The sequence below is a fragment of the Amblyomma maculatum genome, chromosome 6 (genome assembly GCF_055883805.1).
Source record: "Amblyomma maculatum isolate TAMU_Amacu chromosome 6, ASM5588380v1, whole genome shotgun sequence".
NCBI classification, from domain to species: domain Eukaryota; kingdom Metazoa; phylum Arthropoda; class Arachnida; order Ixodida; family Ixodidae; genus Amblyomma; species Amblyomma maculatum.
In genome coordinates this window covers 3,250,472-3,262,724 of record NC_139349.1, presented here as the reverse complement: position 1 = coordinate 3,262,724, position 12,253 = coordinate 3,250,472, and the positions used below count along the sequence as shown (strand labels likewise).

General features: G+C 54.0%; 1 protein-coding gene across 1 annotated transcript in view; it reads left to right on the top strand.

Annotated features, from left to right (window-relative positions):
- Window positions 1-12,253, top strand: part of LOC146184953 (protein turtle homolog B-like) — a 645,660-nt gene that overhangs the window by 609,652 nt on the left and 23,755 nt on the right. Inside the window, exon 7 of the mRNA XM_084605918.1 lies at window positions 500-796. Within this exon, the coding sequence (XP_084462044.1) occupies window positions 500-796 (297 nt within the window). The remainder of the gene's footprint in view (window positions 1-499; window positions 797-12,253) is intronic.

The window sequence follows — 12,253 nt, the reverse complement described above, 5'->3', positions numbered from 1 at the left end:
TGTACCGCATCGCGCTCCGCCATACTGTACTATACCGTGAAATTCATAGTACAACACCAGCTTCACTGTACCGCGCCATGCTATACCGTGCCGTGCTCTGTCATATCATATCATATTATATCATATCATATATCATAACATAGCATAGTATAGCTAAGCATGACATAGCTAAGCATAGCATATCGTACTGAATGTATGTACTGTCTTTGCCAAAAGTAACCAGGCTGCATGTTTTGCTTCTCGTTTGAATTCTAAAGTCAATGTGGAATCCCGCAGTATCACAGCTTGTTAGAAATTGAGGACAGGAGCTGCCCTTTACTTTGCAGATGTTTAGAGCTTCAGAAGTTGTATGAAGTCTCTAACTGCTAGACTGAGAAGCGGAGCACGCAGCCTGGTACTTTTGGCAAAGACGGTACATGTACCGTGTCATGTCATATTACCCTTGCCTTTGTCGTCTTGACTGGATACAAAGCGATGGCTGCTTTCTCGCTATGCGCAGTTCGGCCCTTGGACGTGCGGATCACAACGCTGGAGCGGCCGCTGTCGGCGCACCGCAAGGTGGAGCTGTCGTGCCAGTCAACGGGTGGCCGGCCGGCGCCGCAGCTCACCTGGTGGCTGGGCAAGAAAAAGCTTTCGTTCGTGCGCGACAACGTGTCGGTGGGTGACAACCTGACCACGAGCACTGTCTCGTTTGCGCCGAGCACCGACGACCACGGCAAGTACCTCTCCTGCCGTGCCGACAACCCGCTGCTCTCCGGCGCAGGCCTCGAGGACGGTTGGACGCTCAACATCCAGTGTGAGTAGGGCTCCCTTTTTACGCAAACTTCTGAAAAAAAAAAAAAAGCATACTAAAGTGGGAGCCAAATAATCGACGAATGTATTTAAGGGGAGATGCCAAAGGATTCTCGGTCGTAAGCTACGAACGAAAAATTCTGAAGACGTTTCGGCATTGTTAATCCATATTAAGAAGTATATAGACAGGTTGACTACGAAAAGCTAATTGGCGTCTCCATACAGTAAAGTGCTATCCTGATGTTATGATGCAACTTATAAAGTACTTATATTATTTAAGAGTATTTAATGCATTCGTTAGTATATGGTTGAAATCAGGAAATGATGAAGCGGATCTGTTGCCTCGTCTCTTCTATCGTCTTATCCTTATGTCCTTTCTGTGTTCGTTTTCGGCGGTTCGCTGTAATCCCTTAGGCGGCCGCTGTGATCTTTAAGCGTCCGTCGTAAAAGTCGTAACGGTGTTTTCACCGCAGACAGATTCATAGGAACATAAGAGCGAGGGAGGCTATGGGAGTTCATTCTCGCAAGAATGCGCCACGCGGGGGGCTAGACGCTACAGTCGCCTTCTAGCCCCGACGTGCCAGCCCTAGCAGACAGAGCTGTGACCCCCAACCCGGGGTGCGAGAAATCGCCACTGCGGCGGGTTCGGGCCAGAGGGCACAAACACGAGTTGCGCACTCGAACGAGCTTTAATCTGTCCGAGTAATTATACACGGCAAATCAACAGCACACAAATACAACCGCCGTGTAGCGAGCGAACGCCACGTACTGGGGTGAAATAAAAACCACTTAATGGGGAAGCGCGCCAAGGAGGTGAGAGGAAGAGTCTTCTCACCTGACACGGCTTCTCGCTCACAACCCGTTGCGGTAAGTGCCTACGGTCAATGGGCGATTCTTGGTGACGGCGGTGGTCTTCTCGGCGCAAAATCATGAACCGCGCACGTGCGCGCCCAACCGCCGAAGAACCCCGAGCGTGTTGCTACAGTCGCGCTCCTCGACACGGAACGGGAAAGGAGGTCTCGCGGTTACGCCGGCAGGAAAGAGGGAAGCCCGCGGCAGTGTCGCCGCAAGCCCGGGAGGCGGCGGGGGGGTGGCCAGCATGGCCTCTCCTCCACCAACCTTTCTGCCAGCGCGCGTAATCACGCGTGTTGATTACGCGCGGGCGTTATAATAGAGGAAGGGGATTGTGAATCCCCACATCCCCCCCCCCTCGTTAAAACCGCCGTGCGGCTAAAAGTAGTCGCGTTTACCGAGGGATATACCGAGGGGGCTGGCTAAACGCCGTTTAACTTTTAAACCCAGAGAAAACCGTTTCAACCCAAAGAAAAGTGCCAATATATGAAAAGTTGCAGACAGCTCACAACCACGGGTGTCGGAGGCGGAGGCAAGGCCGACGACCACAGGAGACGACCTTGGAGCTGGGTGGAAGTGTCGATGACCGCGGTAACCACAGGTCCCGCTTCTTCGCCGTCAGTCCGCCAAGCACGGAAATATCGATGGTCGCAGGCGCGCCTCTTCATTCATCCTTGGTCAGCCAGGGCAGCTTGTCGGGGAACGGTTAGGAACTGCGTCTTCGCGTTGCGTACCATGCTGCAGGCTCCCCTCAGCTGGTCGTCCGCTCGCTCCTGGCTGGCCTCTTTTCCCTCCGTCGTTGACGCCGCCGACGGCGATGGCAGCGGGGCGGGGCGCCAAGCTACTCCCGCTGGTGAAGCCACTGCCGCGAGCACCGAACGGCGCCGAGGCGGTCCCTTCGCTGCTGCTTTTGTCGTGCTAGACGCAGGGGCCCGTTCCACAAACTCCGGCTGGCTCGCTCCGTAGCCGACCGGAAACCGTTTGTTTTGGCCTGGTTGATGGTGACAGCAGGCCCTGGGTGCAGGAACGCGGCCACTCCTTGGACGGCTTGCCCTTCGCTGCTGCAACGGTCGTCGTGGCCTCCGCCGGCTCCCCTCCTGGCTGGCTGCAAGACTGTCTTTTCCCTAGTTACATTATTTTTTTTACGTTTACAGCATTCCTCTCTTTTTTTTTTTAATCTAACCCCACCCTGTCTTCTCCAAAGAGAAAGCGCGTGCTTGCTCTGGAAGCAAAATGTACTGAATATCGACAAGGCGCCCCGTCCGTGTTCAGCACGAGAAATTGCTCCCTGAGCGTTGGTCAGAGTTACGTCTGCCGTGGGCGCAAGTTGTAACGAGGCGCTATTTTCAAGCGACGACATCGGCCTCCCGGTACAGCTGCCTGCTGGCGGGGGAGTGCGTCCTCCTCGGGCCACTCATTCCCTCTGTCAACGTATGGTTTGAGATCACAGACATGCACCGGTCCGCCGGTCGGTCTTAACTTCAAGTCCGCCAGCCTGTACACGAGCGAAGTGACCTTCTGCCAAACTCGGTACGGTCCTGACCATTTCGGCACCAGAGAAGCGGAGAACTTCTTACTGGCGTCTCTAAGGACATGACTGCGCCTCAACACGAGATCACCCGGTTTGTAGTGAATTTCTCGGTGAGAGCGGTCATACTGCGCTTTCTGCTCGGCGCGAGCAGTGCTCAGATTCTGTCGTGTTTTGTCCAAAGCCTCCGTCATCTTCGCGCGCAGCCCGGTCATGTAGTCGGAGCGTGCCGATCGAGCATTCGGGTTGTTGCTACGAACCTGTAGAGTACGGTGTACGGGGTTTCAACAGCTCCCTGCCGAGGTTGAGGGCGGCAGGTGTGTACCCAGTTGAGCAATTCACGGTTGATCTGAAGGCAAATTCAATCTCGGGGAGACGGGTATCCCGGTCACTGTGCGTCTCCGCAAATGCAACCAGCATGTGCTTGATGTTGCGGTTTTCTCGTTCCGTGCGATTTGCCTGGGCGTGGTACGTGGTTGTTCTGTTGTGCTTAATGCCGAGGGCAACATAGGAGTCCACGAAGAGCTTAGCAGTGAAGCACGACCCATTGTCCGTTATCAACTGCTCGGGGTAGCCAAACCGTGTAAACACCTCAACCAGCTTCCCCATGATTACGCGTGCCGTCAGCTTTCTAAGGTGGGAAAAGCTCCACCCATTTGCTGACATGGTCTGTGACAACGAGCAGAAAGTGGTTCCGGCTCGGGGTCCTGGGATAGGGTCCCATGACGTCAGAAGCCTCATTCTGCCAGGAAGCCTGGCTATTGATCGGCTGCATAAACCCAGGTGTGCGTCCACCACGTGGCTTGACCCTTTGGCACACGTCGCACGAGCGGGTGTAGCGAATCACCTCCCGCTTCATGCCAGGCCAGGTAGCGAAGCGACACAACTTGAAAAAAGTCTTAGGGCCGCTCGCATGCCCAGCGATGCACGTGTCATGAAAGTAGCGTAACAACGCCTTTCTCAGCGTGCGTGGAATCACCACCTTGAAGGACTCGTGCGTATCCTTCTCGGAGGGAATGTATCTCAGCAGGACGCCATCAGAGTCAAGCAGATAGGAATCCATCGCGTTCACAGCATTACCAGCTGTGTTCGAGCGCCCCGCACGGGCAGCAATACCAGCTGCCTCCATGTGCGCCGCGGCCGCGCCGCCTGGCTCCCTGAGCCCGTCAAACACTTTTTGACAAAATGGATCCTCTCGCTGAGCCTCTAATAGCTCCCTTCTGCTGAACGCGCTCCCACTGAACTGACGCAGTACAAGTGTTTAACGCTTTCGCCCAGGGAAGGCGGGTCGGCCGCGCTTCCCTCGGGGCTGTGAAAGAGCGTAGCTACAGTCGCGCTGCTCCGACTGAGGGGCGTCGCGGAGGAGATAGCAGAGTGACTGCCCCCCCCCCCCCCCCCCCCCCCCCCGCGAACGGGCGCGCGCGAATTGATTGATTGATTGAAAAACGTTTATTCTCGGTAAGAGAAAGAGAGAGGGGAAATACAGGAAGGTGGTGTCCTCAGTGCAGGACCCCAGTGGCTATGGCTGCCGCCCTCGCCTGGGTGACCAGTTGACGTTGATCCTCCAAGGTTGAGCTGAGCAGGGTCGCCTCCCACTGTTCCTCTCTTTTAGTGATGTGCAGGTGTAGCGGTTTGTTTCCGGTACAGCCCCAAGTAGTGTGATATGTCGTCGGAGTGTCCCCGCACCAAGGACAAGACTCCTCGTATTCGCCTGGAAAGATCAAGCTATAGCGGAGTAAGTTTGGGAAGGTATTAGTTTGAAGTTTTCTCCAGTCTCTGGCCTCCTGTGCCGATAGTTTGCGGTGTGGAGGTGGGAGGGTTCGCCTTTGTTTCCTTAATTAGTGAAGTCGTTCGCCATAAAGTGAGGAAAGGGGGATGAGATCAGAGAGATTAGCCGCGCGGTTTGTGTATCCTCGACCTCAGCTGTCCGCTGCCTCGTTTCCCTGTAATCCATCATGACCTGGCGTCCAGGTAATTCGGTGCTTCCGATAGGAGTTGGATTTTTCATTCAGGTGAAGAATTTTTGATACCTGTTTAGGTATTAGTCCTACAAGGAATAACCTGCAGGCTGCCTGTGAGTCGGTGACTATTTTCAGGTTTCTGCCAGAACTTTCACCATGCTGAATGGCCAGCGCAATGGCTGCCGTTTCTGCTACAATAGAGTTGGGTGTAGGGATTGTAGCGCTTGTGATTTCCCGGAATTCATTATCCAGGACGACTGCTACTGAGTATGGAGAGTGGGTATAGTTAGATGCGTCAACGTAGATAGCATTTCGCGCTTTGAGGTGTGTGCATCGTATGTGGTCAGTGCGGGCTTTTCGGCGTCCTTCGTTTGTTTCTTTTTGCATGTTCTTTGGTAGTGGTGTCACGTGGATCCTTTCGCAAAGGGTTGGTGGTAAGTCTTCGGTATCTTAGAGTTTGGCTCTGTCAGCCGGTATGCCTATTTTAGCTGGAATGTTCCTGCCCGCTGCTGTAGTGTAAAGGCGTTCTTTTTGGCCTAGGAGCACCGCTTCCTGGATTTCCTCGAAGGTTTTGTGGAGGCCAAGTGCCTCAAGTAGGTTGTTGGCCTTGAAAGAGGGTAGACCGATGGCCTGTTTATATGCCATCCGTAAGATAGCATTCGCCTTGTCTTTCTCTTTCTTGATCATTTCGGTGTATGGGAGTCCGTATGCTAATCGACTTGTAATGAGGGCCTGTACCAGTTTTATGGTATCTTCCTTTCTCATACCTTTGCGGTTGTTAGTGACTCGCTTTATCATTCTAGCTGTCTGTTGGGCAGTTATTTTTAGTTTTTGGAGGGCGAATGTAACTCTCCTGTCGCTTTTTAGCCATAGTCCAAGAATTCGTATTTTTTCGACCTCCTTGATGCAAGTGCCGTTTATGGTAATGTTGAAAGGTCTCGGAGATTGATAGGCGTACCCGCAAATGCGTATGACCTCTGACTTCTCCGGGGCGCAGCTCAGCCTGCATTTCGCTGCCTGGACTTCAATGCAGGTAGCAGCTTTTTGTAGGGCGTTTTCTTTGTCTGCCAGGGATCCCTTGGTGGCCCATACTGTGAGATCGTCCGCATAGATTGTGTATCCGATGCTGGGGACTGTATCTAGGACTCGCGCCATCGCTGTCATAGCGATGTTGCAGATGAGGGGAGATATTATTGAACCCTGGGGCGTGCCTTTGTTTGGCATGTCGAGTGTCCCCGTGCGCGTCTCTCCCAATCCAACTGTCGCCGTGCGATTGCTGAGGAAAGTCTGAATGTATCTGTAGATTCGTTCTCCACATCCTATGTTACTCAGTTCCTTCAGGATGGCATCGTGCAAAATAGTGTCAAAGGCTCCCTTAAGGTCGCGAGCCATGATGCATCGTTCACTGGGGCGTGGAATTTCTCGAAGGACCTCTTCTTTTATGAGAAGAAATGCATCTTGGGTAGACAGTCCCTTTCGGAAGCCGATCATCGTAGGATTGAAGAGTTGGTTATCCTCAATGAAGTTTTGTAGACGGGTGTGTATGACCCGTTCATAGAGCTTGCCTAGACATGAGGTCGGTGAGATTGAAAGCGTGTCCGCCACCACGTTGTTCTTACCTCTCCTGTAGCGCACGGTAAAGCCGTAACGGGGGAGAAGTAGTGCCCATCGCGCTAGGCGTCCACTCGGCTCGCCTAGGCGTATGAGCCAAGTGAGTGCCATGTGATCAGTCTCAGTCACGAAAGCGACTCCATCGACGTAGTAGTCGAACTTCCGCAGAGCGAAGATAATCGCGAGACATTCTTTCTCTGTCACGGAATAATTCTTCTCTGCTGGGATTAATGAGCGGCTGGCAAACGCCACCGGCCTCAGGCTACCTTCGTGCTCTTGAAGCAGAACTGCTCCTAAGCCCAAGTCATATGCATCCGTGTGGATCACAAATTCCCTGTTCAGGTCAGGCAGCCTCAGCTCTTCCGCGAGCGCATTAGTGAGGCCTCGCAGTGCAGCCTCTTGCTCGGGACCCCAATGCCACTTAACACCTTTCCTTAACAAAGTCGTTAAGGGGGCTTGCAGAGCGGCGCAATCTGGGATAAACTGGCAATAAAAGTTCACCATCCCCAGAAAGCGTCTCAGTCCGCCTATATCTGTCGGCGAGGGGAACTTCCGAATCGCCCGGAGCTTCTTCTCGCACGACAGAAGGCTTCCATTGTCTAGCGTGAACTCTAACAAGGTTATTCGGGTCGCCGCTATCTGAGTCTTATTTGGGTTCAGTGATTCCCGCAGACCTCAGTCTTTCCAGTACGTCTTCGAGATGGCGTAAGTGCTCATCAAAGGTTGCCGAATACACCACAATGTCATCTATGTAGGCAAGATCATAGTGCCACTTTGCATCACCTAGGACACGGTCCATAGGACGCTGGTACGTCGCCGGAGCTCCAACCATGCCAAATGGCATTCAGGTAAACTGGAAAAGACCCCTGTGACAGTTGAATGCAGTCTTCTCTCTGTCACCGGGATCCATCTCCACCTGAAAGTATCCTCTACTGGTATCGAGCGTAGTAAAGTACTTCGCTCCGCCAACATTGGACACGATCGAGAGAATACTCGGAAGTGGATAGGCATCCTTCCGCGTCACCTCGTCCAGGCGGCGATAGTCCACACAAAGGCGGGTAGTTCCGTCCTTTTTGGGTACCAGCACCACTGGAAAACCCCAGGGGCTGTTTGAACGTTCCACGGCGCCTGTATCGACAAGTTTATCCAGAGCGTCATGAAGCGCTTTCCTCTTAGCCAAGCTGGCTGGCCGGGGATTGCACTTCCAAGGAACTGCGTCGCCTGTCTCAATTTTGTGCCTTACTAGCGTAGTACAGCCAGGCCGCTCAGTGAATACTGCGTCGTACTCGTTCAAGAGCTGAGACAAACGCGCTTTTTCCTCCCTTGATAAACTGCTCAAGTTGTTCAGCAGAGGGTGGGGAGGCCTGCCTTCCCTCGCGGCGCAGAGTGCAACCACAATAGGGGCAGGGGGTCGCGCGGGAGGGGAATCAGTCCCCTCCGCGCCTTTTCTCTCGGCGCGGTCGACCGGCGAATTTGTCTGCCCGGCCGAAGGCGTTTCGAGGAGCTTTTTCGGGCGCTTGTTACGTATGTCTGCGCGCGTAGCATCTGATATCAAAGGTACTTCTGATGCTTTTTAAGGTTGAACGAAAGGGTTCAGGATGCCACATGCTCGCTCCCTATATCCTCCGTTGCAGACGTCAATAACAATGTCCGTCTTAGCGAGGAAGTCTCTACCAAGAATGATTGGGACCGACAGGCCGGGGAGGTGGGTGAGGCGCTGGCGCCTGACTCGTTTCTCCCATCGCACCACAAGCATCGCAGCGCCGTTCCGCTGGCTAGACGGAAGGCGAGGTTGCTCTCTCGCAATCGGATCCCACTCCGACGGAGATGCTCGCATACCTCGTCGCCAAACAATGAAGCGGACGCTCCGGTGTCTAGCAAAGCCATGAACTTACGCCGGACGACAGTAAGCTCAATAAGTGGCACTGGCGTGTCGCTGGGGGGACCAAAACGACAAGCCAACGGGGCCAGGAGTTCGTGTGACTCACTGAGCACCGCTGTTGACGCCGCCGGCTGTGCAGTCGTGCTCAGCAGCGGCTCCGCTCGTTTCCCGAAAACGTGTGCTCTCGGGCAGTGGGGCGCCTGCATTCCCTGGCGTAGTGCCCTGGTTGGTTGCACCGGTAGCAGAGGGCGGTCGGCCGTTGTCGGGCGGTGCTGCTGTCGCCGCGCGCCGATTGACGGTACCTCCCTGCCGGGTTTACCGTTGCAGGTGCGCGTTGCACTTGCGTCCTCTTGTCGGGATGCCGACCACGATTCTGCGTTTCTTGGTAGGGCGTAGCATGTGCTGTACGGGTCGAGAGCTCGGTCAGACAAGTCCCAAGCGTTTCTCGTTTGTCCGTCACTGAATGCAACCGTTTCGGCTCCCCGGGAGAGAGGGCGAAAAGTGCCTCCGTTCCACGCGCATCGCGGCTCAAGTGCGTGCGACGTCGGCGGGGGTGGCCGATAGGTGCGCGAAGCGAGAATGTCCGCCTGTATGCGCTTGGCTGCCGAGGCGAGCTCGTCCAAATCTCTGAACTGAACCATCCTCGTAGGTAGGCTGCGAAGGTAGGGTGAGCTTGTCGCGTGACACGCTCTACCTTCTCGCCGTTCGGAGCTGAGGGGTATGCGAGACGATACAACTCGTCCATCGCCCTCACGTACTCGAGCAAGGACTCGTCCGGATGCTGAGTACGGAGCTCCAGCTCGCGCCGCAGACGCCGTTCGTAATCTGCGGGTAAGAATTCCTCGCGAAACCGCGTTCGGAACTCATCCAGCGTGCTTGACAGGTGGCCAGTGAGGCAGAACCAGCGGGCAGCCTGATCGGTCAGTGAGACTGGCACGACGTGTGTCAGAATCTCGCCATCGGGAAGCCCTGTCGCCTGCTGGCAAGTCAGCATGCGGTCCAGGTACTCGTTGGCACTGATCATGATAGCCGCTATAACCGGGCAAATCCGCCTCTAACCTCGGTCTCGCAGCGGATGTATGCAGAGTCGTCTGCACGACACCCGTGAGGCTTTCTATGAGGCGCAAAGCGTCGCGCAGCATAGCCTCTTGGGTCTCGCCAGAGAAATCTGGCTGAATGACCGGCTGGGATGTGCAGGGCAGTGGCCGCTTCGTGCACTCCATACCTCGCGGCATAGCGCTTGGCGAAAAGTGCCCTGCGTCGCCGCGCGTCTGAGTGAGTGCGCCGCGTGAAGCACAGCTCGGCTCAAACGATATGAGATCACTGGGGCTAGCGTCAGCCTCTGCGAATGGACCGGCTGTAGCAGATACAGCCACGCCAATAGGTTGCTGTTGGGAAGCCATATCGGAAAGCATTAGCAGAGACTGAAAGTCAGACCTGCTCGCTTCCATGGCCTGTCTGTGTCGAAAACCCGATACACAGACACTCGGTTTGTCGCACCTCTGGCCCCACGTTGGGCGCCATAATATGGGGGTTCATTCTCGCAAGAATGCGCCACGGGGGGCTAGACGCTACAGTCGTCTTCTAACCCCTACGTGCCAGCCCTAGCCGACAGAGCTGTCACCCCCAACCCGCGGTGCGAGAAATCGCCACTGCGGCGGGTTCGGGCCAGTGGGCACAAACACGAGTTGCGCACTCGAACGAGCTTTAATCTGTCCGAGTAATTATACACGGCAAATCAACAGCACACAAATACAACCGCCGTGTAGCGAGCGAACGCCGCGTACGGAGGTGAAATAAAAACCACCTAATGGGGAAGCGCGCCAAGGAGGTGAGAGGAAGAGTCTTCTCACCTGACACGGCTTCTCGCTCACATCCCGTTGCGGTCAGTGCCTACGGTCAATGGGCGATTCTCGGTGATGGCGTTGGTCTCCTCGGCGGAAATCATGAACCGCGCGCGTGCGCGCCCAACCGCCGAAGAACCCCGAGCGAGTTGCTACAGTCGCGCTCCTCGACACGGAACGGGAAAGGAGGTCTCCCGGTTACGCCGGCAGGAAAGAGGGAAGCCCGCATCAGCGTCCCCGCAGGCCCGGGAGGCGGCGGGGGGTGGCCAGCATGCCCTCTCCTCCGCCAGCCTCTCTGCCAGCGTGCGTAATCACGCGTGTTAATTACGCGCGGGCGTTATAATGGAGGAAGGGGATTGTGAATCCCCACAAAGCATAGTGGTACCGTTTTTTTTTTCATTAAGAGCAACAGTACTGAGTCAACTAATACAGATCGATGTGCCATAGTAGAAACATGTGTTGTTACAGCGAAAACAATGCTTGTTATATCAAAAGCGGTTTCACTGGGACCGCGAGATTTCTTTTGAGACAACAGAATGTTTTCCTACTGCGACCACCAACAACAGAAACATATCAATCATTGTAGTTTTGCGGGAGGGGGCAATTTGTTTCTAATTATAGAAATACAAAATATCTGCCCTTTCCAACTTGAAAACCTAATAGCTTAGAAAGCCCCCAAAGAGGCTTCCAAAACTGAACATGTAAATTTGAAAGTCCCTGTACAAGGCAAGTCAAGACAACGTGTGGCAAAAACTTTACTAACGCAATCCATTTCTGACACCTCCACCCAACGCGATGCTGAAGTAAACGGTCTTATTCTTGCGAATAAATTATTCCGAATATTAAAGCCGCCACTTCTTTTAAGAGATAAGCGTCGACCGCACAGAACTCTTTTGGAGGAGTAATGGAAAATGTCGCCACAGGTCACCCTCTCTAAAGGGTTTCTATTTGCAGTAGAAGCGGAGTCGCAACTGTTTTTTGTGTGAATTTCAAACTCTCTACCGTAATGCAAACGTTGTTACTTCGAGGCACTTCAAGATTTGCGAGCGTGGAATGAGCTAAGTCAGGCAAGGTAATTTTAGTCAGTGGGAAAACCGGATTTGAGCATGGGGAGTGAAAAGTTTAGTACAACAAGGGCTGATTTCATTTATCCGCGGAGACCTGGAGTGTTGTTCGCATTATTCTCCACAGTCGCTTCGAACGACGTTAGTACTGACAGGCCAAGTTATAGTTTGGGCGTTTCTGCTGCTGCTTTGGCTAAATACAGCGAAATAAAGAAAACGTGAACCTGAACGCTGTTCTCGGCACAAAAGCCGGTTGCAAGTTGCGTCATTACTGAAGTAAGCCAGCCTTTGCCTCCGCGTAGCCATATATAATACCATTACGTAATTGCAAAGTAACGCTTGGCTAGATCCCACCTCAAACCCCGGCCGTAAAGCAGTACGCGGGAAGCTTTCGAGAAGATTCGAGGTATAAATGTCGACCTAACACAAATGAGAATGCATGCACACGTACGTAAGTCGTGCCCACCGCGCAGTTCGTTTGAACTATATGCGCCTCGAAGCATTATCAGGACCGCCGGTTGCATGTGCCCAGGTACCTGTGATCCATCACGAGGCATAGTCTGGCGCTATGGGTGGATGAGCGGGAAAAGTTATTAGCGTGGTGGTTTTCCGTTTTGTTCGCGAATGCGCATTATACAGCGCAGTGCGACTCTGTGCTGATAAGTTTCCCAGGCCGACCGCGGCTCGCGACCGCTGCTCGCCTTAATGGAAAACATGCT